This window comes from Lissotriton helveticus, chromosome 8, assembly GCF_964261635.1.
Source record: "Lissotriton helveticus chromosome 8, aLisHel1.1, whole genome shotgun sequence".
Taxonomy (NCBI): domain Eukaryota; kingdom Metazoa; phylum Chordata; class Amphibia; order Caudata; family Salamandridae; genus Lissotriton; species Lissotriton helveticus.
In genome coordinates, this window is record NC_136069.1 from 233,843,273 (window position 1) to 233,867,280 (window position 24,008).

Below are 24,008 nucleotides of genomic sequence, written 5' to 3' on the forward strand. Positions count from 1 at the left end.
AGCAGTTTAGGGCCTGTTTTACTGTCTGATGGGCCGGTGATTACTGTTGTTTTCCCAGATATTACTACAAACATTGCAAAATACCAATACAGCGTGTGTTTACAAGTTCAAAACTGGATGTATTTGCAAATGTGGGCCACTTTTTTAGCTATATGGTTCGGCAATTGAGCCCCTTTTATTTTGGAACCCTAGGCTTTTTTTGTCCCAGTCCGACCCTGGATCTTAAATACATTTTTGTGTGATATAATTGCTCCCATTTAAGCTAGTTTCTCTAACCATCCCCTCTGAGACATTCATCTTTTTTGTGTCAATGTATTTTTCTACCCTGGCTCTTCTTTAGCCAAGTTTACACCCATTTCCATTCAAGAACTGCAGCTTCTGCTCACGTCCAATCAGTCTACAAAGGACCCATGTACACCTCACATGTTTGCGTCTGTGTTACTTGCTGAGCGCATAAGCCCCTCCATTGACAGAATTTAGCAATCTCTCTCTCTAAGCTCATCTTTGGTCCCTTCTGCAAGGAAACAAACATCAGTGGTTCCCTTCTGAAAAAGCCCACGTTGGATCCTACACCCCCAGCAACTATCAGCCCATACCCCTTCTATCCTTTCCTTATAAAAACCTAGGAAAAGCGTGTTAACACACTTTTGGATGGATCTCAATCTTAATTCCATTGACAGCATAGCATGGAGACTGCTTTGCTGGCCATCTTTGAACAGCTTCTAGCCTAAGATGGATAAATTAAGGAGGTTGAAATCACATCATCTCTAGGCAGCGTTTGACACAGTTTTGCATACTACCTTGCTTAATTGGTCCTCTGTGTTGGAATCTGTAAATTAGCGCTCACATGGTTCTGTTCCTTTCTAATAGGTTAACAACAATTAGAATACTTGCACATTGCTCTCTCCCTTTTGCTCTATCTCAAGGTGTCCCTCATAGGTCCTTTCTAAACCTCACTTTCTTCAACGCTTCACTAGCTGATCTCATACAGCCTTTCGGCTTTAAAATCTATTCCTATCCTGATGACACAACTTAATATGTCTGCCTCTCACAACTATTTGGACATTCAGGAGAAAGTTCCATACTTGTATGTCGGCAGTTGCAAGTTTGATGAACCAACTGTCTCAAACTTAATGGTGAGAAATCTGAGATTCTTTTGTTCGATAACAAGCCCTCCATTTGGTCACCTTGATGGTGCCCTTTGAGCCCCACCTCAGCCAACCCCCTGAGTCATCATCGCCACAAAAGCTCTACTGATCTGGTCAGGCTTCCTTTGGACTTCTGAGAACACTTAGAAAGATTCTTCCTCTTCTTTCCTTATCTTCTTGCCTTAATAGCCCCTGACTTAATCAGTTCTCACTTGGACTACGGAAACTAGTTGTAACTTGGTTTGCCATAATATCTTCTTCACCATCTTCAAGTAACTCAAAATGTGGCTGTCAGACTTCTGCTAAATATTCCCTGACACCAGCTAATCACAAGTCATCTTGAGGAGCTTCATTAGCTATCTTTAGCCAAGCATTCAATTTTCAAGATTCTGTGCCTGGTCTTTAGAGCTTTTGGCAATAAAGTTCCTACTTATGTCAATGGTTATGTTACTAGCAACACACTAGAAACTTGCGGTCAACCAATCTGAATCTATTTTTTTTGTTTTCATTTATTGAGCAGTGCATAACTGTAGCTTTGCGAAGCTTCATAAAGAAAAAGGTAACATGTTTGTTTTATACAAATGTAAAACCACATGAATACACATGAAATAATTCATATAGCAAGATTGTACATGTTCAATATAAAGCGCTGACAAGAAAGTTTTAAGTTCATTTTAAAGTGTAGAGGTAAATGTACACAAAAAAACCAAAAAGACAATTGATTTCGAAACAAAGACATGCATTATACATCACATGCATAACTACAGTGAAACATAAGTTCTTCGTTTAGCATATAGCTAGTAAATGTAAAAGTTGTACTTGTAAAGCGCACGGCTGCCCACGCGACGGGGCGTCCCGGCGCGGCACTCATACCGCTGTGGAACCCTTCCTGGCTTTTCCATGTGAAATGTCTACTCCTGGGCACCCCCAAGGTGAAACCAGGCATCCAAGCGCTGCTGGGGCCGTTGTGGAGATTAAGCAAGCTATTGCCTAGAGTCACAGAGTGGGACCCATGATTAGACTAGGTACCGAGGCGAGAATTATCAGGTCCGGGGAGATTGAGTCCAAGAGCCGCCAAGGCGGGAATTGAACCCTGGTCCTGGGCCAGACCTCTGCATCAGGGTCTGCCTCTCTAACCATTGAGCCACGCTTCTCCACAGCGTTCTAATACAATATTCCAGTGTATGCCGTGACTTATATTTTGATCTTCTGGGTAATTTGAATATTTAAAAAAAAACAGATAATTCAATCAAAGATTCTTTCGCTGTCTGTATCAACATACAATTGTCAATTATTTCAGTATTAGACATGATTTGCGCTATACTATCTGAAAGAGCAGCATGGAAATATGTTTGACAATGAGGCAAAGCTAGTCCCCCCTGTGATTTATCTAGCTGTAAAACTGTTATTTTAGTCCTAGGCTGCTTATTATTCCAAATACGTTTTTGGAACAATTGATCGAGTTTTTTAAAGATATTGGGAAGTGTAAGAAAAAGAAAAAGCACTATTAGGAGAATTGACACATTTATTAGAGCCACTTTTCCAATAATGGATAAAGGAAGACAATTCCACCTATCCAGCAGTGCCTTCATTTTGTATAAGGTGGTCTTATAGTTTAAAACAAACAATTGAGAGTTGCCATGCGTTACATAGATGCCTAAGTATCTAATTGGTCGTTAAGGTGCATGTTAAGGCTGGAGGTTATGAGGGAGTTTGTTTGAAGAGGTATTAAACAATAGAATTTCAGTCTTTGAATGGATTACTTTATAAGCTCCAACTCCAGTGAATTCTGCAATTGCATTCCAACAAATTACGAATATTCTCTAAGTTTGGTTGAAGATATACAATAATATCATCTGCGAAAAGCTTGATTTTAGGCATCCTAATAGTTTGAGGAGTGACTGTAGTGTCACTTCAGATCTGGATAGCTAATGGCTCAATAAATAACGTAAATAACCCAGGGGACGGGGGCAACCCTGATGTGTGCCCCAGTTAATTTTATTCTGCCCTGTTGCCTTCACATTTATGGTCACTTTTGCTGTTGCGCCTTAATAAAGATTCCACAGCATTGATAACAAGCATTTGCAATGCAATAGGTCTCGCATTTGCGAGAGTTGAGCTATTGGCATTGTAAATGACAATGCCTTTTATTTATGCGTTTGAAAACATGCAAGCTGTGTGCAAATAAGCACTTTGTACGTATAGTCCTTGCTTATGAGAAGCAAAGCTGGCAGTCTCTTTTACTGACAGCCTTGCTTCTCGTAAGCAAGGACTATACGTCCAAAGTGCGTGTTTATGCCCCACTTGCATGTTTTCAAAACAAATTAATAAAAAGGCATTGTCATTTACAATGCTAATAGCTCCAACTCTCGCAAATGCGAGACCTATTGCATTGCAAATGCTTGTTGTAGCAGGCAAGATGTCTCAGTCAATTAAACTTTTTTGCGGACATCTGGTGTGAGCTGATGGTCACACACTGGGAAGGACTACTCAGAATTTCATTCTTTTGAGGTTTATAACTGAACTTCTACTAAATCACTTAACATTAATAGAGCTCTGAAATGGTAAAAATCAGTGGCCTCCTTTAAAAATATTGCAGGTAATTCAAAGCGATATATGCATTGTGAAAGTGTACATGTATTCTTTTTACCTTTATGGGTGTTATTTTACGGATTTACTTAAGTGTATTTCACCATTTAAAAACAAGCATTTGCAATGCAATAGGTCTCGCATTAGGAAAGTTTGAGCTATTGGTCTTGTAAATGACAATTTTTTTATTTATGTGTTGGTTTTGAAAATAGCTAAATTAATAGCTTTGTCATTTACAATGCCTATAGTTATAACTTTCGCAAATGTGACACCTATAGCATTTTTAATGCAACATATGTTGTATTTACGTGACTTAGATGTATTGATATTACAAATAACTACCATTTTTTTCAGCATGCAATACACCGTGGGAGTGGATACCCACACCCCCACTCCATGACACCACACGCGTCCAAACACAAGGCACATAAGGGTGTTACACTATAAAGCCCACCACAGACTCACAGGCGGAATGAAGGACTCCACTTGAGGGATCTGAGTGGATTTTACCTGCGGTAGTAGGCCTTCTCCTCACAGGTTTACCCTTAAAACAGACTGTGTTCTCAAACTATTGATCGAGCTGTCACCATCTGGTAATCTCCTCATAGCTGGGTTTGAGTGACAGCTGCCTCACTCTGTAATAGATAGGGGTACATTTTAAGTGCCCCCTGCTCAGCAAATCATAATGTTCTGCAGTGGACAGTCAAAGAAAACAGATGGAACATACAGTGGACTCACAGACTGTGAAGTACACTGACGGAAAAGCAAGCAGGGAAGTCAGTAAAAAGTAAAAAGGGGCTAATGGCATGGTTGTTCGCACAAAACCCAATATCCTCTGCCTTTGCCCATTACAGTTCCCACATTTAAACTGCTTCCAAATGCACCCATTTCCCAGCAATATGATGTTATTGATATTATGCACCAAATGTGCTGTCCTGAAGGGGTCCCTGGACCAAATGCACCCTACATGAGCGTGGCAAATTAATTAATTAATTGATTAATTAAGGTTCAGTAGAAAGTATGGTGTTTATTCACGGTATAGATAAGAAAGACAATACACTGTTCATGTAGAATGACTGCCAACTCTAGTAAAATATTAAACCACTTCTAGTTACCCAGAGCAGTACCGCGCAGCTGCTCAAATCAGACAGGAACTTCCAGGATAGGCAAACATGGACACATTCAGCTCTGCACGTGACTCTCTGTCTCTTGGTCTGAATAGCACGAGCTTTGAAGCAAAAAATCGTAAGTTTCACATCATGGCGCCTTCCATTTTAAGTGCCCCCTGCTCAGCAAATCATAATGTTCTGCAGTGGACAGTCAAAGAAAACAGATGGAACATACAGTGGACTCACAGACTGTGAAGTACACCGACGGAAAAGCAAGCAGGGAAGTCAGTAAAAAGTAAAAAGGGGCTAATGGCATGGTTGTTCGCACAAAACCCAATATCCTCTGCCTTTGCCCATTACAATTCCCACATTTAAACTGCTTCCAAATGCACCCATTTCCCAGCAATATGATGTTATTGATATTATGCACCAAATGTGCTGTCCTGAAGGGGTCCCTGGACCAAATGCACCCTACATGAGCGTGGCAAATTAATTAATTAATTGATTAATTAAGGTTCAGTAGAAAGTATGGTGTTTATTCACGGTATAGATAAGAAAGACAATACACTGTTCATGTAGAATGACTGCCAACTCTAGTAAAATATCAAACCACTTCTAGTTACCCAGAGCAGTACCGCGCAGCTGCCAAAATCAGACACGAACTTCCAGGATAGGCAAACATGGACACATTCAGCTCTGCACGTGACTCTCTGTCTCTTGGTCTGAATAGCAAGAGCTTTGAAGCAAAAAATCGTAAGTTTCACATCATGGCGCCTTCTTACCTTTTCTCTGAGCTTTGCGTCCATCTGTATGGCCAACGACGAGGAGAAGACACAAAAAAGAAAAATATGTGAACAAGTCTCCGCCGGGCCGCCACGCTGACTGCGACGATCCGGAAGCGGTTGGGCAGCCGGCGAATCCCATCGCGGCCCCAACCGGAAGTCCCGCCCCATTGCGGAGAGAGCGAGAGAGAGCCACGAAGTCTCCGGATTCAGTCCCGGTCCCGAGATGGGGGACCGGGTGAAGAGCGGCCGGGCGCATGGGGAAGGCGGGGCTCTCATGTGGTGAGAGAGCCCCGGAAAGCGCTATCGCCGCCCGAGAGGCAGAACCGCCGCCGAGCACCGCCAGAACAGGCGAGTGTGTTGAGGGAGAGGAGGGGTGAGTGGGGGTGGGGTGTACGCGTGTGTGTCTGTTTGAGTGTGTCTGTGCGTGCGTCTGTCTGTCTGTGTGCACGTGTGTCTGTTTAAGGGAGGGTGCGTGTGTGTATGCAGTGTGTGTATGTGCGCATGCGTGAGTGTAGAGTGTTTGACCAAGGGAATGAGGCACGAGAGGGGCACGGCGCCGTGCGCGCTCACGAGGTCAAAACTGAGCAAATCTGCGCTCGTGCACCCTCTCGTGTCCACATTCCCAAAAACGGGTAGCAATAGTTGTCGAAGCACACTGCAATCAATGCTTACGCATTGAATGCAGGTCGTGCTTCGACCTAAAAAGGAAAAAAATTATCTTAAGGCATTTTCAAACGCATGCAAGAAAATCGTGAATTCAGAACGTTATAATGTTTCCACTGTATGTGTAAAATAAGGCATTTACTTGATGAAAAGAGAAGGCGTTGCTTGTCTGAGGTTCAGCAGGGACAGTGACCGTGTTTTAGTCCCTGGCTGTCAGACATCATCTACTGCATAAGATCCTGATTTTAACATGAGAAAAAATTGTATGTAGCGCAATCGGTTCAAAAGTGACTAAAAGTTGGATGACGTGTTCCAGAGCAATGGAGGGTCCTTCACAAAGGTTCACTCATCATCTTTCAGTTGTTTATGGTTATATTTGGTAGCTAAACTGGTGCTAATAGGGCCAAATCTTTGCCCAGAAAGTAATACAATGTGTATAAATGGTAAAATAATGAAGCAATACTGTCACAAAATATGCCACATTACACTGCAAAATCTGCCTTTTCTTGCTTCACAATTTCGTCAACTCTGCCTTCTGATTTGTTCCTCCCTGCTGCATAATTCATGTGGCTCTTACTATATGGCCCAAGGAACTCTAATTGTGGTCAGAACTAATGTTTGTTGAGAAGCCCCTTTGTTCCAGATGATTGTAAATGTGTTGTCATTAGCAATGTTAATACGCGTGTCTGCACTTGAAAGGTCGTCTGTTATCTTCCCCACAACTCTGACCATCTAAGTGGCCTCTCCAGTTCAACTGTGACTGTTTATTTCACATGCAAAATTGATTAAAGTGCAGAAATCCCATGGTATATTGGACACCTTAATACAGACCTGGATTTTTGCTATCAGCTTGCATTCTGAGACAGACAGATTAAATGCAAACGTGGTGTTTCTCAACGGCACAAAAACGCACTGTGTCTCTCTAATAAGGACAGAACACAGATACCAGAATCCCAGTCTCAGGTAGTGAAGTGTCAGACGCATGAGTCACGACTCTAGCTCAGGCACATGACTCAACACATTTCTCGCCACCTTCTATTCAGCCACATGCTGTGCGTGCATTCATAAACAAACATGTCGACCCTGGACACAGAAGGGATATAAAAACTAACCCACTTTTGGCAATACAATTTTGAAATGCATTGCACGTATTTCCAGAAATGCAAAAAAAGGGGGGACACATTTCGAAAAGAACTGTGAAAAATCTAATGCGTTCAATGGAGCATACAGTGAAATGGTCAGTCTGCTAAAAAGAATTACTGCCGCACAGCTCCGCAGAGAGCTCAAACGCGCTCTCAATTTGCATTTCTGCTCGACTGGGGGGTTCAGCGATTAAAAGACACGCGCCACTGTTCATGCGGGCGTGGGGGAAGTTTAATATTTTCACCTTCAATGGCTGGAGGAAGAGACGCAGCGAGACGACATGCGCGTGCACACAGGCTGTAGGGAAGTGAGAAAACAAGTACCTAGAAATAGCTTGAGTTCCTGGCAAGCCGCCGGCCTGATCTGGCGCGAAATCCGGAAGTCCGGCAGCGTCATGCCTGTTGTGGTGCGGGACTTCCGCCTTCCACGGAAGGTCGTGCCCACGGAGTGGCTGGCCGAGAGGAAAGTGATGACGCGGGGCTCCCATGCCTGAGGGAGAGCCCCGCGGTGGCGGCAGAAGTAAGGAGAAGCCCTGGCTTACGAGTGGCGGCTGAGGCCGTCGATGCAAGTGGGGGGCTCCCATGAGTGAGGGAAGCCCCGCGTGTGCCACGTCAATGGAGGCGGAGGAGATGACACCAGGGGAGTCCGGAGACGGAGCCTGTAGCAACCACAAAAGAGCCCGGTGAGTGGGGCTTGGTTGTACCGTGGGGGCTGGTGCGTGTGTTTGTTATTGAATAATCGAGTACACGTACACTGGCTGGGGCGGCTGGTGCGTGTGTGCGCGGCAGGGGGCGGCTGGAGCGTTTGTGCGTGGCTGGGTGCGGCTGGTGCGTGTGTGTGCGTCTTCACAAGCTCGTCCACAGACCCCAATCGCCAAAGCCCTGCGCGTGGCCCAGTCTGTACCACTTCGCAGGCAAGTTGATAACAATAGATCTCGTTGGCGACACCGCTTTCGCGCTGCATCGCCAGGCGAGACCTAAAAATTGACATGGGGAACCAAATTTCCTTGGGATAAAAAAATAATGTGTCCCAATTTAGGTCAAATGCCTTCTCCACATCATCATAAAAATTGCAGCTTTTGTTTTTGTATTTGGAAAATAGTCAATTGCTTGGGTTAAAATCTAGTATTAGCGTAGAAATCCGCCTTCATCTCTCTGTATAAGCCCATTAGCTACCGGTATGATACGAGAAGTCTACATTTTTGTAAATAGTTTATAATCGGAGTTTAACAAGCTTATTGGCCTAGCAGTGTTAACATTAGTAGCGTCTGTATCTTTTTTGAGGAAGCTTACGATCATTAACTCCTTAAAAGCTTGTGGAATAGATTTCCCAGTTTGAAATTGATTAAATAATTTGTAAAAAATTGTAGTAGTTGTTTAGAAAAAAAATATAAAAAATTCCTTTGAGATGCCATCTCCACCCACATGCCCTACCATTAGACATATTTTACAGAGCAAGAGAGACCTCAGGCGCTCGAATCTCTTCGATAATTGGGGTACTTTGCTCCCTTGTTGCCTGCGGCAGTATGACACTTAAGGCACACTCGGTGCGTCAGTTGGGGCCCAATGATGAAGCATGCCAACAACTAGGTTGGTGGGTGAGGGCCTTCATAAAAACTAATATGTTTTTCTGACGCACACTACTTGAGCATCACCAGTACAGCTAGCTCTTTTTGATCATTACCTATATCCTAGGGGGAAGTGAACTAGCTACTTCAGTTCCTCTCTCTCCTTTTAGATATTTATCAGAGTTAAAAACTGTCTCAGCTGGAAACAGCGTTTACAAGGCTGCCATTGTATCGCGGTGCTTTTACAACTCTAATACGAAAAAAAGAGCTGGGAGTGCGATATTTATGTCAGAAACAATTTGAGTATTTAATAAAAAACATATAAATCAATCAATGCGAAAATACAGTCAAAATTCTTCTTTTTCTTGTTTTTCTGCAGCCGACGCGTTTCGTCCTAGAGGCAGGACGTCATCAGGGCTGCAATAGTAAACACACAATACAAATACATCATTATATGTATACAATCTCACTCAATAACCTTAGTAACCTGTGAAATGAAACAACACATCTACAGGTAACATATTAAATACAATACAGCTCCTGGTGCCGAATGATACTGTCCGAACATTAATTGACATAACAGTTCTACTGATAAGCGGGAATACATTCCTCAAATCATCCAATTGGTTCCATCAAGTGCATATTTCACAACATATTTGTTGTGCCTAATTTTACACACTAACATATTTAATTTACATCCTGTGATGAAGTGCTAGCAAACTGTTGTGCAAGTGTTAAAAAACAATCATTCATGGATAGTGGACCGCTCACCTAATATTTGTTGAAATGAGAATCTTCTTTTATTATGGCTCCTAATTTTAAACCAGTGGTCTAGGCAACAGTTACTTCAAGAGGCCGATTCTTCATATGCACTCTAGTAATATTGTCAGACTGGGGTGAGGCAGAAAAAACGGAAAAACCAATGAGTTACCCAATCAGTTTCTGAATATCCACCCAGATAACCTTCACTACTCAGGTTCTCTTATTATCCTGTACTGCCTCCATGTGCCAAACCATGATAGTATCCATACCTTTTCAAACTCAACGTTTCGTCTTCTCTCTAAATCGATTTAACCATTCTTTAAATCGAGAGTCTCTTAAAAACGATCCACCCGTGGCTTCTCGCACCTACAAAATATCCAGAACACACTAATATAATCTAGAGTTCTATATTAGTCCTCTTTAATATAAGCCCAGGGTGTTTCCCTATTAACTCACCGCTTTCCAATATAGTGCAGCCAAGCGGGAAAACAACTTCTATGTCTGCAGTCACAATGTCCATCTATTCATAAACTGCTTATTCTAAAAAATATTGATAACAAAAAAAGAGAAAAAAGGAACAGATGCTGTAAATTTGGCATATCTTATATTGGAATTTCTTTCTTATGTTCCCCGCTACCTAAGTTCCTCGCTTACCTTCGTAAACTCGCCTCGTGAAACCTATGACCACGCCAACCGGGTGCGATAAATCCCGGAAGTGCGGTTACTCCGATCTCCCTTGGTTAAAAAAGATTCCTATAGCCAATCAGAGCTCTCAAAAATTACGCGCGCATTATTATGCCGTTCACCTGTTAATGAATGTGAGTTCCCATTCAGGTCCGCTATCTTTTCCTTGCCGCTTGTCATTTACCAATCATGCGCACTACGCTGTTACGAGGTTGGATCGCTGCCTCTGTTCATTATCGATAGTATATCCGGTCATGCGCAATCAACTGTTCTGCAAGTCAATTTGTTCACCATAGTGTTTCCGGTCCTGCGCATTGGATGGGCATAAGTTTCCAGTCTAGTCCGCATGTATAAAAAACTTATGATATATACTAAAAGGAGGTTTTCCCTGGATAGTTATTGTAATCTCTGCATCATGATAACCTCTAATAATACGCATATGCGCGCTCGTCTACAATCATGAAAAAAACCGTCTATACGTGCTCCATTACACCATACACCACGTGCGCCATTGTCCATTTTGCACGAGATTACATCTTTATATATTTACTCACACGTTCGTTTAAAATGTCCCAAAGCCAATTAACAAGCTCTCATCGGCAGAGAAATATATCTATCCAATAACACCGTGTACCAGCACACGTATGACAAAAATAACATTGCGACCTCTACCTCTTCTTATTATTGCTATGCTTATATGTTACTCTTGTTTGCACGAGATTACATCTTTATATACTTACTAACACGTTCGTTTAAGATCTCCACAACCCATTAACAAACTCTCATCAGCAGAGAAGTATAACTATCCAATACCTCCGTGTACCAGCACACTCATAACAAAAATACCGTTGCGACCTCTACCTCATCTTATTATTACTATGCTTGTGTATCCCCCTTTTAGTCAATAATTTGCGAGTATGTCTTCATATAAATGATTATCACACCGGGGCATATTAATGTAATATTTCCATATTATCTCGAAAAGATTACCAACTGATTGGTCTAGTAATAGATTATATATGTATACACTCGATAAGAAAGTATCCCATGAAAAATAAAGAGACCAACGGTTTGCCTGCTCAACATCTCAGGATGTGTACAATGGACACATAAAATCTGCACTTAATAAGGAAGTATCCATAAAGAAAACAATAATTATTAAAGAATTTATGCCAAAAAATGGTGTAGTTCAGAGTCAATATTTAAGCCATGAGTCATACTGCGACATTTGATTATCCAACGTGCTTCTGTTTGACGGATTCGTAGTTCCCAATTCCCCCCCCTCACATGCTGCGGCACCTTTTGTATACCATGGAATTTAAATCCCAAGTTGGCACTATGCTCCTTTTCCATGTGCACGTAGAGTGGGGATCTAGTGTCACGATTCATTACTGCTCGTCTATGCTCCTGCATTCTTATTTTTAAGGGTCTTTTGGTGCTGCCTATATATACTTTGTTGCAGCTACAGATGATAACATAGATTATTCCTACACTGTTGCAATTAATGAAATCATTAATGTAAAATTGCTTGGATCCATTGAATCTGAAAGTTTTTGTTTTGTTAATGCCGTGCGAGCATATAACACAGGATCCACAGGTGTAAAAGCCTTTAGGCTGGGTGGATAACCAATCTGTCGTTGGCTTCTTTGTTGGACGAATATAATTCGTCGAAACTTTATCCCTAATGGTCGGGCATTTTTTGAACGTGATTGCGGGTCTATCATCCAGTATTGTGGATAGACCCGGGACACCTCTCAATAGGGTCCAATTTCTACTTAGTGCTTGTCTGATTTTTTCTTTTTGGACACAATATGCTGTGACAAAGGAAAGTTTGTGCCTGACTACTTCTCTCTTTTTTGGAAGTAAAGTGGTTGCTCTGTCAATTTTAGATACTTTCTCACTAGCCCTTGCAAGATCTTTTTTGGCATAGCCTCTCTTACTTAGTCTCAGTTTCAATTGATTGAGTTTATGAGTATAGTCTTCATCCCCACTACAATTTCTGCGGGTTCTGACCATTTCACCGTAAGGTATTCCCCCAATCACAGATCCTGGGTGAAAACTTTCTGCTCTTAAGATCGAGTTGGTGGCCGTTGCTTTTCTAAATAGACTGCTGCTGATTTTATCTCCAACTGCTGTCAGTGTCACATCTAAGTATTCTATACTAGATGTACTATGATTCATTGTCAGTTTCACATTGAAATCATTATGATTCAAGTAGTGCAAATACTTTTCAAGCTCATCGGAAGTACCTCTCCATATTATTAGGATGTCGTCGATGAATCTGGCCCAGAATACCACCAGATCCATCCACTCACCAGCTCTGCGGCACCAGGCGTGCTCCCTCTCATACCAGCCCATAAATAGATTGGCATAAGAGGGAGCAAACCTGGATCCCATCGCCGTGCCCCTGATCTGGTGGAACCATTCATCCTCAAATAGGAAGTAATTATTTTTCAAAATTAGCTGACTCATTTGAATTAACATTTTGGAGTGGTGTCTTAAGCTCGCACTTCTGCTGCCCAAAAAGTACTCTAGCGCTTGAATACCTTTGTCCATCTCGATGCAGGTATACAGACCCACTACATCTAATGTTGCCAAGATCATCCCATCTTCCCACTTAAAATCCTGCAATTTATTAAGAATGTCAGTGGTGTCCCTCACATATGAAGGTAAGTTCACCACTAACGGCTTAATAAAGCCATCAACAAACTCTGACATGTGTTCTGTGACACTGCCAATGCTGGAGACTATGGGCCTACCTGGTGGATTAGCTCTGTCCTTGTGGATTTTCGGTAATGTGTAAAGGAAGGGAGACATTGGATGACTAACATTTAAGTACCTATATTCTGAATCTTCTATCAGTCCTTCCTCCTTCCATACACATAAGTGTTCCAATATATTTTGGGAAACCTCTTTCAACGGATTAGTTTTAACTTTTTTGTAACAATTCTCATCCTTCAATTGTTCCCGTATCTCTGCCACATAATTTGCCCTATTCATCACAACGATGTTCCCTCCCTTATCAGCTTCCCTGATGATTATTGAGGGGTCTTGTTTTAAATTCGATAAGGCTAATCTTTCTTGCCGGGACAGATTATCTTTATAATGGTGATTCAATGTGTAATTATCTTGCAGTTTAAAAAATTCCTGCAAAGTCTTTTCCATGAAAAGGTCAATTGCTGTGTATACAAAAGGTGCCGCAGCATGTGAGGGGGGGGAATTGGGAACTACGAATCCGTCAAACAGAAGCACGTTGGATAATCAAATGTCGCAGTATGACTCATGGCTTAAATATTGACTCTGAACTACACCATTTTTTGGCATAAATTCTTTAATAATTATTGTTTTCTTTATGGATACTTCCTTATTAAGTGCAGATTTTATGTGTCCATTGTACACATCCTGAGATGTTGAGCAGGCAAACCGTTGGTCTCTTTATTTTTCATGGGATACTTTCTTATCGAGTGTATACATATATAATCTATTACTAGACCAATCAGTTGGTAATCTTTTCGAGATAATATGGAAATATTACATTAATATGCCCCGGTGTGATAATCATTTATATGAAGACATACTCGCAAATTATTGACTAAAAGGGGGATACACAAGCATAGTAATAATAAGATGAGGTAGAGGTCGCAACGGTATTTTTGTTATGAGTGTGCTGGTACACGGAGGTATTGGATAGTTATACTTCTCTGCTGATGAGAGTTTGTTAATGGGTTGTGGAGATCTTAAACGAACGTGTTAGTAAGTATATAAAGATGTAATCTCGTGCAAACAAGAGTAACATATAAGCATAGCAATAATAAGAAGAGGTAGAGGTCGCAATGTTATTTTTGTCATACGTGTGCTGGTACACGGTGTTATTGGATAGATATATTTCTCTGCCGATGAGAGCTTGTTAATTGGCTTTGGGACATTTTAAACGAACGTGTGAGTAAATATATAAAGATGTAATCTCGTGCAAAATGGACAATGGCGCACGTGGTGTATGGTGTAATGGAGCACGTATAGACGGTTTTTTTCATGATTGTAGACGAGCGCGCATATGCGTATTATTAGAGGTTATCATGATGCAGAGATTACAATAACTATCCAGGGAAAACCTCCTTTTAGTATATATCATAAGTTTTTTATACATGCGGACTAGACTGGAAACTTATGCCCATCCAATGCGCAGGACCGGAAACACTATGGTGAACAAATTGACTTGCAGAACAGTTGATTGCGCATGACCGGATATACTATCGATAATGAACAGAGGCAGCGATCCAACCTCGTAACAGCGTAGTGCGCATGATAGGTAAATGACAAGCGGCAAGGAAAAGATAGCGGACCTGAATGGGAACTCACATTCATTAACAGGTGAACGGCATAATAATGCGCGCGTAATTTTTGAGAGCTCTGATTGGCTATAGGAATCTTTTTTAACCAAGGGAGATCGGAGTAACCGCACTTCCGGGATTTATCGCACCCGGTTGGCGTGGTCATAGGTTTCACGAGGCGAGTTTACGAAGGTAAGCGAGGAACTTAGGTAGCGGGGAACATAAGAAAGAAATTCCAATATAAGATATGCCAAATTTACAGCATCTGTTCCTTTTTTCTCTTTTTTTGTTATCAATATTTTTTAGAATAAGCAGTTTATGAATAGATGGACATTGTGACTGCAGACATAGAAGTTGTTTTCCCGCTTGGCTGCACTATATTGGAAAGCGGTGAGTTAATAGGGAAACACCCTGGGCTTATATTAAAGAGGACTAATATAGAACTCTAGATTATATTAGTGTGTTCTGGATATTTTGTAGGTGCGAGAAGCCACGGGTGGATCGTTTTTAAGAGACTCTCGATTTAAAGAATGGTTAAATCGATTTAGAGAGAAGACGAAACGTTGAGTTTGAAAAGGTATGGATACTATCATGGTTTGGCACATGGAGGCAGTACAGGATAATAAGAGAACCTGAGTAGTGAAGGTTATCTGGGTGGATATTCAGAAACTGATTGGGTAACTCATTGGTTTTTCCGTTTTTTCTGCCTCACCCCAGTCTGACAATATTACTAGAGTGCATATGAAGAATCGGCCTCTTGAAGTAACTGTTGCCTAGACCACTGGTTTAAAATTAGGAGCCATAATAAAAGAAGATTCTCATTTCAACAAATATTATGTGAGCGGTCCACTATCCATGAATGATTGTTTTTTAACACTTGCACAACAGTTTGCTAGCACTTCATCACAGGATGTAAATTAAATATGTTAGTGTGTAAAATTAGGCACAACAAATATGTTGTGAAATATGCACTTGATGGAACCAATTGGATGATTTGAGGAATGTATTCCCGCTTATCAGTAGAACTGTTATGTCAATTAATGTTCGGACAGTATCATTCGGCACCAGGAGCTGTATTGTATTTAATATGTTACCTGTGGATGTGTTGTTTCATTTCACAGGTTACTAAGGTTATTGAGTGAGATTGTATACATATAATGATGTATTTGTATTGTGTGTTTACTATTGCAGCCCTGATGACGTCCTGCCTCTAGGACGAAACGCGTCGGCTGCAGAAAAACAAGAAAAAGAAGAATTTTGACTGTATTTTCGCATTGATTGATTTATATGTTTTTTATTAAATACTCAAATTGTTTCTGACATAAATATCGCACTCCCAGCTCTTTTTTTCGTATTAGCTTAGTTTCATCCGGGGTGGGACGGTGCCCCGGTAGTTGGTGGAGTGTCCAATAGTGTGATTTTTTGTGTACTATCCCTAGTGCACCGTAGCAAACCCAACGTCGTCCCAAAATCTTGGTTATAAAAGCTTTTACAACTCTGTTGTTACAACGACTGCGTTTTTAGTATGCAATACCTTTACATCGCAAGTCATTAGATCGACTTGCAGTAGGGGGCGCTCTAAACAAAGGAATAGTATAATTTACTATTCCAACACCTTCCCTACTGTTGCACACGCTGGAGTTACAGCAAGTCGATCTAATGACTTGCGATGTAAAGGTATCACGTTCTAACAACGCGGTCATTGTAACGACTGCATTGTAATAGAAAGTGATGTAATAGCATGTGTAGTAACATGCTATATTCGTCTTAGTTTTGAACGAGGAATCTCCTCAGTTTTCTCATAGACATTCCAATCGTGTCGTAGAAAGACCAAACCAATCTCCTTACTTTTATCCAGTAAGGACCATGTCTGTGGATTTTCAATGTTGTCAATTATCTGTTTGTTTTACGAAGTCTAGTAGACCATGCAAGAAACTTCCCAATATATTGGCTCTCTTCATAAATGTTTTGTTGATAAGCCTGATGGCTACTTATTTCTTGGGTTTAAAAAAGAAATACTGTGAGTGCGACACTGTCTTGGGATGTGTGCTTTGCACAGGGAGTAGGGGACAGTGCTGCGGCCTGGTGTATGGCCAGGACTCATTGAGAACTAGAGAGGCCAGGGTGACATAAGGGACAGAGTCCTCGAGGTGCTGGAGAGGGATGGCAGCACATTTATCTAAGCTGGAGACGCTGGGAGGAGAGGATAGCAAAGCGCTGTGTGCGTGCCTGTCTGGGTAGCACATCTAGTGAGGGGCCAGTGAGGAGAGCTGCAGATCCAAGGAAAAAGAGACCTGTTAGCACCAGAGTGCAATGCCAACACCTGTTAGCACCAGAGTGCCACGTCAAAATTATAAGGAATGGGAGTCTGGGCCTCAACCATGGTGTAGCTTAGCGATTTATCTTGTTCTGCGTACTGATAAGGATTTGAATGCATTTGCTTATAGCAAACGTAATACATGCACTGAATACAACTGACGGTGCCCCAGCCGGCAAGAACAAAGAATCTAGCAAGATTAAACAATACTTATGTTGGTATAGTCCAAGGGAAATATATCTTTTTTTTTACGCGCAACACAATTGTTCAATACATTACTAGCTTAGTGATGGTGATGTCCGCCATTTCAAATGCCAAGTCATGGCACACCTTCTCTTGCTGATCTAAAAGCTATCACAGATTCTAAGTCTGCTCTTCAGAATAAAATCAACTCTGCATTCGTATAAATGTGATTGATTATAATGAATCTACAGAATCTGCTGGAGAGAACGAAAGAGACAAAGATGGCAGTGGAAGTGATTGATGAGAATGTGTCAAAAATTAGAACCTCTGTGCTAAAGTTGCAGGAGTACACAAGAGTCCAAGATGCGAGAGTCGAGAATGTGGAAGGTTGATGCAGGCAATGTCTTTGTTTCTTGGGATTTACAGAAAGTGAACTTTGTTCTGGTGAAACAGAGGCATAAGGCTCTAAACCCCAAGTTCTCTCCAAACTATTCAACATCTAGAAATCAAACACAGTCCGGACCTCAGTCCTGAAACCTAGAACCCGGCCGTGGTCTGTTATTGTCTGACCTTTGAATACTTGAGTGGGGACAGAAATCTACTGGAGGCAGGAAATGGGGCAGCAGCACAATATGACAGCCTGGTGATCACTGTGTTTTCAGATAACATTTAACAGGCACAATGGCAACTTACATATTTCCAAGCCGAGAAGCATTAATTGAAATGTAGTGCATGGTGCTATTCCCAGGCAAAATTAGGGTGATCTAAATGAGAATTCACATTTTTCTTGTATCAGGAGATGGTGTGGATCTGGCTGGAAGGTTGGGAGAAACCCTCAAGAATTAGCAGAACAACAAACTCTTGGAAGATAAGGCTATTGGAGTTGAGGTAATTAGCTGTCCTAATATAGTGAATGCCAGGAAAAGGAGCCATGATTTCTGTAACAAAAAGAGCAGTGGTGTCTGCAGATTGTTCACTGATTCAGAAGTTTTGCTTTTGGGATTTCTCTTGATCTGGGAGAGCTCCTACAGGCCTGTGGGTTCTGCATTCTGCTACAGTTTTATGTATGATATGGTTTGGTTTAAGCTGAAAGGGGAATATTGGTCATATTTCACAACATCTCTAACATGCTTCTTTTGGTCTTGACCTTTTTGACGGATGTATCTGGGAGTTATGGGATGTGTCAGTTTAAATTTTTAGGGTTGAGATGATGGAATTTGTGTTGAGAAAGATGTGTGTACGTTTTAAACATGAGAGAGATAAGGGGAATTTGAATCACAAAAGTGCATCGCTGTTCGAACATATAGATTTATCGTGGAGGTTATTACTGACTGGATCACGCACGTTAATTGCCTGGAATGTACAAAGCATAAATAATTATGTTTAGTGACATAAAGCTCTCTTATTTCTTAGACGACAATGAGCTGAAATAACATTACTACAGAAACACATTTAAATCCATTAAAACGTGGTTGTTTTTGTTTCACAAAAAAATGGAAGGGCAAACTATATATACTCCTCCTTATTTTTCTTCTTCTTTAGGGTTGTGGCTATCTGGATTAATAGCGGTAGACAATTTTGAGAATTTAAGATGGTGCAAGACTATGGACTATGATGTAAGGCACAGACTGGCACATGCATCAACATTGCAGTTTGCGATTCCTTAATTGCGAAAAATAAGGAATCGCAATTAAGGAATCGCAAACTGCAATGCATCAAGAAATCGCTAAATAAATTGCGATTTCTTAAAATTCCATAATTGCGATTCTCAATTTGAGAATCGCAATTAAGGAATCCCTTCCCATTCATTCCTATGGGCCTAGAGGCTCATAGGAATGAATGGGAAGACATTCTCATTTTGCGATTCGCAATTAAGGAATCGCAAAATGAGAATGCAATTTCAAGGGTGCAGGGGGGTCCAAAGGACACCCTGTTGAACCCCTGAAATTTGCCATTAAGTACATTTTCACACACACATGCCCCAAGGGCATGTGTGTGTGTGTAAAATGGAACTTTGAAAACTGCACTTTTGTGCATTTTTCAAAGTTTTCGCAAATTACCATGAAGGTCAACTTCATGGTAATTTGCACCCCTTATTTGAGAATTCGCAAATGTTAATAGTTTGATGCATTGCATTTAAGGAATCTCAATTTGAGATTCCTTAAATGCAATTGCAATTTAAGAAATCGCAATTTTGCGATTTCTTAAATTGCGAAAACATCAAAATGCATAATGCATCCCAAAAATGGAAATTGCATTCGCAAACGGCCGAATTTTGCGATTCACACCGTTTACGAATGCAATTTTCTTTCATGCATGTGGCTGAGAATGCTCTATGGCCTTTAAAATGGTAGGGAGTGTTGTATGTGTATTCTACGAAAATACAGCCTGAAGAAAACGGTTCTGATAAATCTTTTTTGTTAAACCTGTTTTGACATATTTCTCCTCCCAGAATGGCTTTCATCAGGCTGGCAAATCCAACCTGGTAAATGTACTTCATGGTGAAAAAAGTGTATGTTAAAGTGGTATTTCCTATTCTGTTTTTTTAAGGGTTAGTTCATCCATTTAACCCTCTAGCCCCATCCCCACCCTCTCCATATTTTACTCTTTTTAAACTTTTCCTTTCTGTCATTCTTCCCCCTTCCTTTCACTATCTGGGACACCTCTCCCTCCGAACCCACTTCCCCTCAAAGTTACTGTTGCCTTTATTCAATAACCCTCTTTGCAGCCCACCACCCCATCAAAACCACTCCAACCATCCTCAAGTTCCACCTCCTTTCCACTTCTTACTTTAGCCTCGATCTCTTGTTCTTGAATCCCTAAATCATCGCCCTCTTCATCGTCACTAGCAGGTTGTGGTGGACATAAAAGACTACAGCAAGGATTTCTACTTATTTATTGTTTCTCCATTTTTTATATATTTCTTCTTATGGTTCCTAATATTTTAGGAACTGTGAGAAGGTTCTTTTTAAATATCTAACCTTGGATTCAAACCTTGGAATCCAATCCATTTCCAATATACCTTTTCCACGAAAACCTTTAGGCATTCGTGAAAATGATATTGCTTCATTATGTTTCCCCAAAATGGAGTTTCGTCAGCCTTTTTTCATCAGGCTGGCTTTCTCTATTTCTGGCATTTTCATAATGACAAATGCCATCAGAGAGGTTTCTTTACTTGACCTACATGTGCCGAATGTAGCGCATACTTCCTTTTTCCCAATATTTGCGCAAATGGTGCCACAATATCTGTATACCCTCATGAAAATGCCTTACTGAATAAGCTGAATATGAAAGAGTTTTGGTGAGAGAGCACCATAGTGAAGCAACAAATGAATGAATATAAGTTGGTGAAGAAATACTTTATTCTTTTGATTGAAGACCATGTGGTTCATACAGTCGACTGAATTAATTTTTGTTAATCAAGAAATTTGTGGCACATGTCTGGATGTTAGATATCTAAGGAGGACTTTTTCCAACCATTCTCTCACGACTATGAAGTCAAGGAATAGGCTCTATATACCGACACAGAGTCAAAATTAACCCTGGGCGTAGTAGCGCTACGCGTAGCTACGCGAAGTGCACTTCGCACTACACGAGCTACGCGTAGCACTACGCGAACTGCAAAGTACCCTGTTCGCACTGTGCAAGATGCCGTTTTCAATGATTGCACAGTGCGGACAAGCATCCGGCACTGTGCAATCATTGAAAACGGCATCTTGCACAGTGCGAGCTTTAGTTTTCTGTCGCTTGACTAGATTTTTACTCGAGCGGCAGCTGTCTCAACGCGGACTGGTAGTTTCTCATCGCGAGCATACGCGACCACTTGCAATGAGAAACCTGACCTCCCCGCGTTGAGAATCCCACCGGGAGGTTTATTTTCCACGATCGGCAACTTGATGTTGCTGATCGCGAACGAGGAAAAAATCTCGCCGGGATGTCATTTTGCTTGCTCACGGTTGCCAACTTGACGTTGACGACCACGAGCAAGCAACAAATTACCGCTGCACTACGCTAGGCGTGTTTGCACTGTGCTATGTGCAGTTCGCGTAGTGCGAAGTAGCACAAACTACGCGAGCGAGCGTAGTGCTTTGCCCAGGGTTAGTCAAAATGCTACAGGAAGAAGAATTCAGCACTTATTTGAAGAAGTAAGAAGTGCCCCTACATTTAACAAACTAATTGGCATTTAACTAATGTTTCCCACAGAATGAGACTCAATGAAAGCTGTGGTGAGGTAGATATTTAGGACTAAGGCATGTAGAGTGAAGGCACAGCTGGAGTAGGAAATAGGTTTAACAGAAAAGAATATTGCACGTTTACAGCAGGACATGGGATTCTTTCTGTACAAAACATAACTCCTTTACATATTTACAGAAAGAAAGTGAAAACTTACCTAATGGAATGTTATGTTGTAAAAACAAAGACTGACAAGCTTGTGATTGGGTTTCATTCTCATCGTCACTATCTTCCTCCTCTTCATCTTCTACTATAAAACTACTAATACTCCCACGATCATCGTCCTCATGCTCACTAGTTTCTTTTGACGTCGATTCTTCTTCATTCTAAGTAGAGATATTTCCCAAACATGATGCTTGATTAGCAACACAAAACCAATTTTGTACAAAGGATATGAACATCAGTGCGGTATATTAACATTTGTAATAAAAATGTTGGGGAGTTTTTACTAATTAGAAATAGTGCTTAATTTAAACATGCCTTAGTGAACATGAATATGCTGCAATCAGCTTGATTTGACAGCTATTCATAATTGCTGCAGAATAATAGTGCACATTTATTTTATGTGAGCAAGCCTTTCTCTCTTTTAACTACGGCGTATGCACAAGCATAACATTTAATATTCATGTTCTCTGACGATGTTCTTTTATTTTTGCTGCGTATGTCCTAAGAAAGCCATTCACTAACTGAACCAACCACTTTAATGCTGTGTTACAAAAAATTTAAAGTGAAATACATAAATTGTTTCCTAAATTAGTTATGCATACCCTAATCAATTAAATTAATTAGGGGTCTCTGAAAATATCTTGCAAACCCGAATATTGATTGGTTTATGTGCTTACAACATTGCTAGCCAACCCTCGTATTTCTTACCATTCTATGAAATTCGCATGGCTTCTGTACCCTGAAACATTGTCACAGCTGCTTTATTTTGTAAAAGCACCAGTGTCGTGCTGGGCCTTCTTTTGGAGCAGACTCTATGTCAGTCTGTTTAGTGATTTGTATTTAGTCTTTTCCTCAGAAGCAGACCATATACTAGTACTCTTGTAAATGTATACTTTGATTATTTTGTTAATGCTGATTCTTGATTCAATAATTAATTACTTTTTTCTTTCTTTCTGTACCAGTCATATTTTTGAATAAACCCATGAGGTTTTAAACTGGAATCCTGTCTCACACAGGTTTCTTTACTACCCTTGGACTAAGTCTTACAAAGATTAATTAAGTCTTACAAAGACTCAGACGGTTCCAATCTTGCACATCGACCCTCTTAGTTAGTTCATTAGAGCATCGACAGAAAGATCACTGCTTACAAGCTTTTATGAGCTAAGTAACCCTCAACTACAAGCAGTCATGCTGAGTATGGTTCTACAATCTTATAAAAGGTGGAAGCAGTAAAGATGGGGATCACTGTATTGGGGAGATATCACTTCTCCCAAGAGTTGATCCAGAAAAATCCAGACGAGGGACCTATACTGTGCACGTCGACATTGACCAGGACTATTGGCCGCAATACTGGTCTTGGGAAAACGAGACGCCGAAAAATATTATTCGGGACGTTACCACGTTTTTGTGGATGTGGAGGACTTTATCTACCTTGTTTTGACCTTGGGAATTACTGACCCACACATACAGAACGATTGGACCGAGATAGAATTAAGCCCTGACGAAATTCCATTCGGAACGAAACGCGTTGGCTGATGTCCAATTTTAACTACCACTATAATAAAGGATACTTTCTGGATACATTTGGAGCTTATTGAGGCAGCTTGATAGTTCTATGCCAGTAACCACTTCCACCAGGTGCTCAGAGCTGTTTATTGTACACCAAGTGCACCTCCGCCACCCTGGCAGAGTGCACACTATTATGGCAATTTACATCTTTAGTACTTCTTCAATATGAAATCTGTTGGCAATGATAGGGGCCACTTCACATGTGTATGCCGCCTTTCTGGGGCTATCCATAAATGAAGTTTATGGAACGCCAGGGATCACAGACAAATAAGACTGCCTGTTGAGTACAGAAAACACACACACAGGATACAGATATATACTAGAAACATAACTCGTGCTGATTGGCATTCTAATGCTGAGTGTACTAAAGTTTCTGTGAGGCACTGTAATCGCATGTGTTGTATCACATCCTGTTCAATGGCCAATATACACGGTAACTAAAGTAACTATAGACCTAACGCCCTCTTCCCTGCACTGGAAATAATGAGATTAGTTTGTAGCACATTGGCTCTCCAATTTTTTGGAAGACCACCAACTAATAGATGAGAACCAAATGAATATCAGACCTGGATGTGGAACAGAGCTGGCCTTGTCTTCATTCCTAAACCTTAAAAGACCTGTGCGGTATAAAGAAAACAGGTAAACCTCATAATGCTAGACCTCTCTGTCTCCTTTGATATGGTGGACCATTACTTTTTGATTGGGCATATTGTGGGGTTGCGCATCAAGGGGCCTGAAATTAATTACTTTAAATCTTTGT

At 41.0% G+C, this 24,008-nt stretch overlaps 1 protein-coding gene across 2 annotated transcripts in view; it reads right to left on the reverse strand.

Moving 5' to 3' along the window:
• CCDC82 (coiled-coil domain containing 82) overlaps nt 1-24,008 on the reverse strand; it is a 170,147-nt gene that overhangs the window by 97,694 nt on the left and 48,445 nt on the right. For both annotated transcript variants that reach the window (XM_078656991.1, XM_078656992.1), the window contains exon 3: nt 21,672-21,840. In XM_078656991.1, the coding sequence (XP_078513117.1) occupies nt 21,672-21,840 (169 nt within the window). The remainder of the gene's footprint in view (nt 1-21,671; nt 21,841-24,008) is intronic.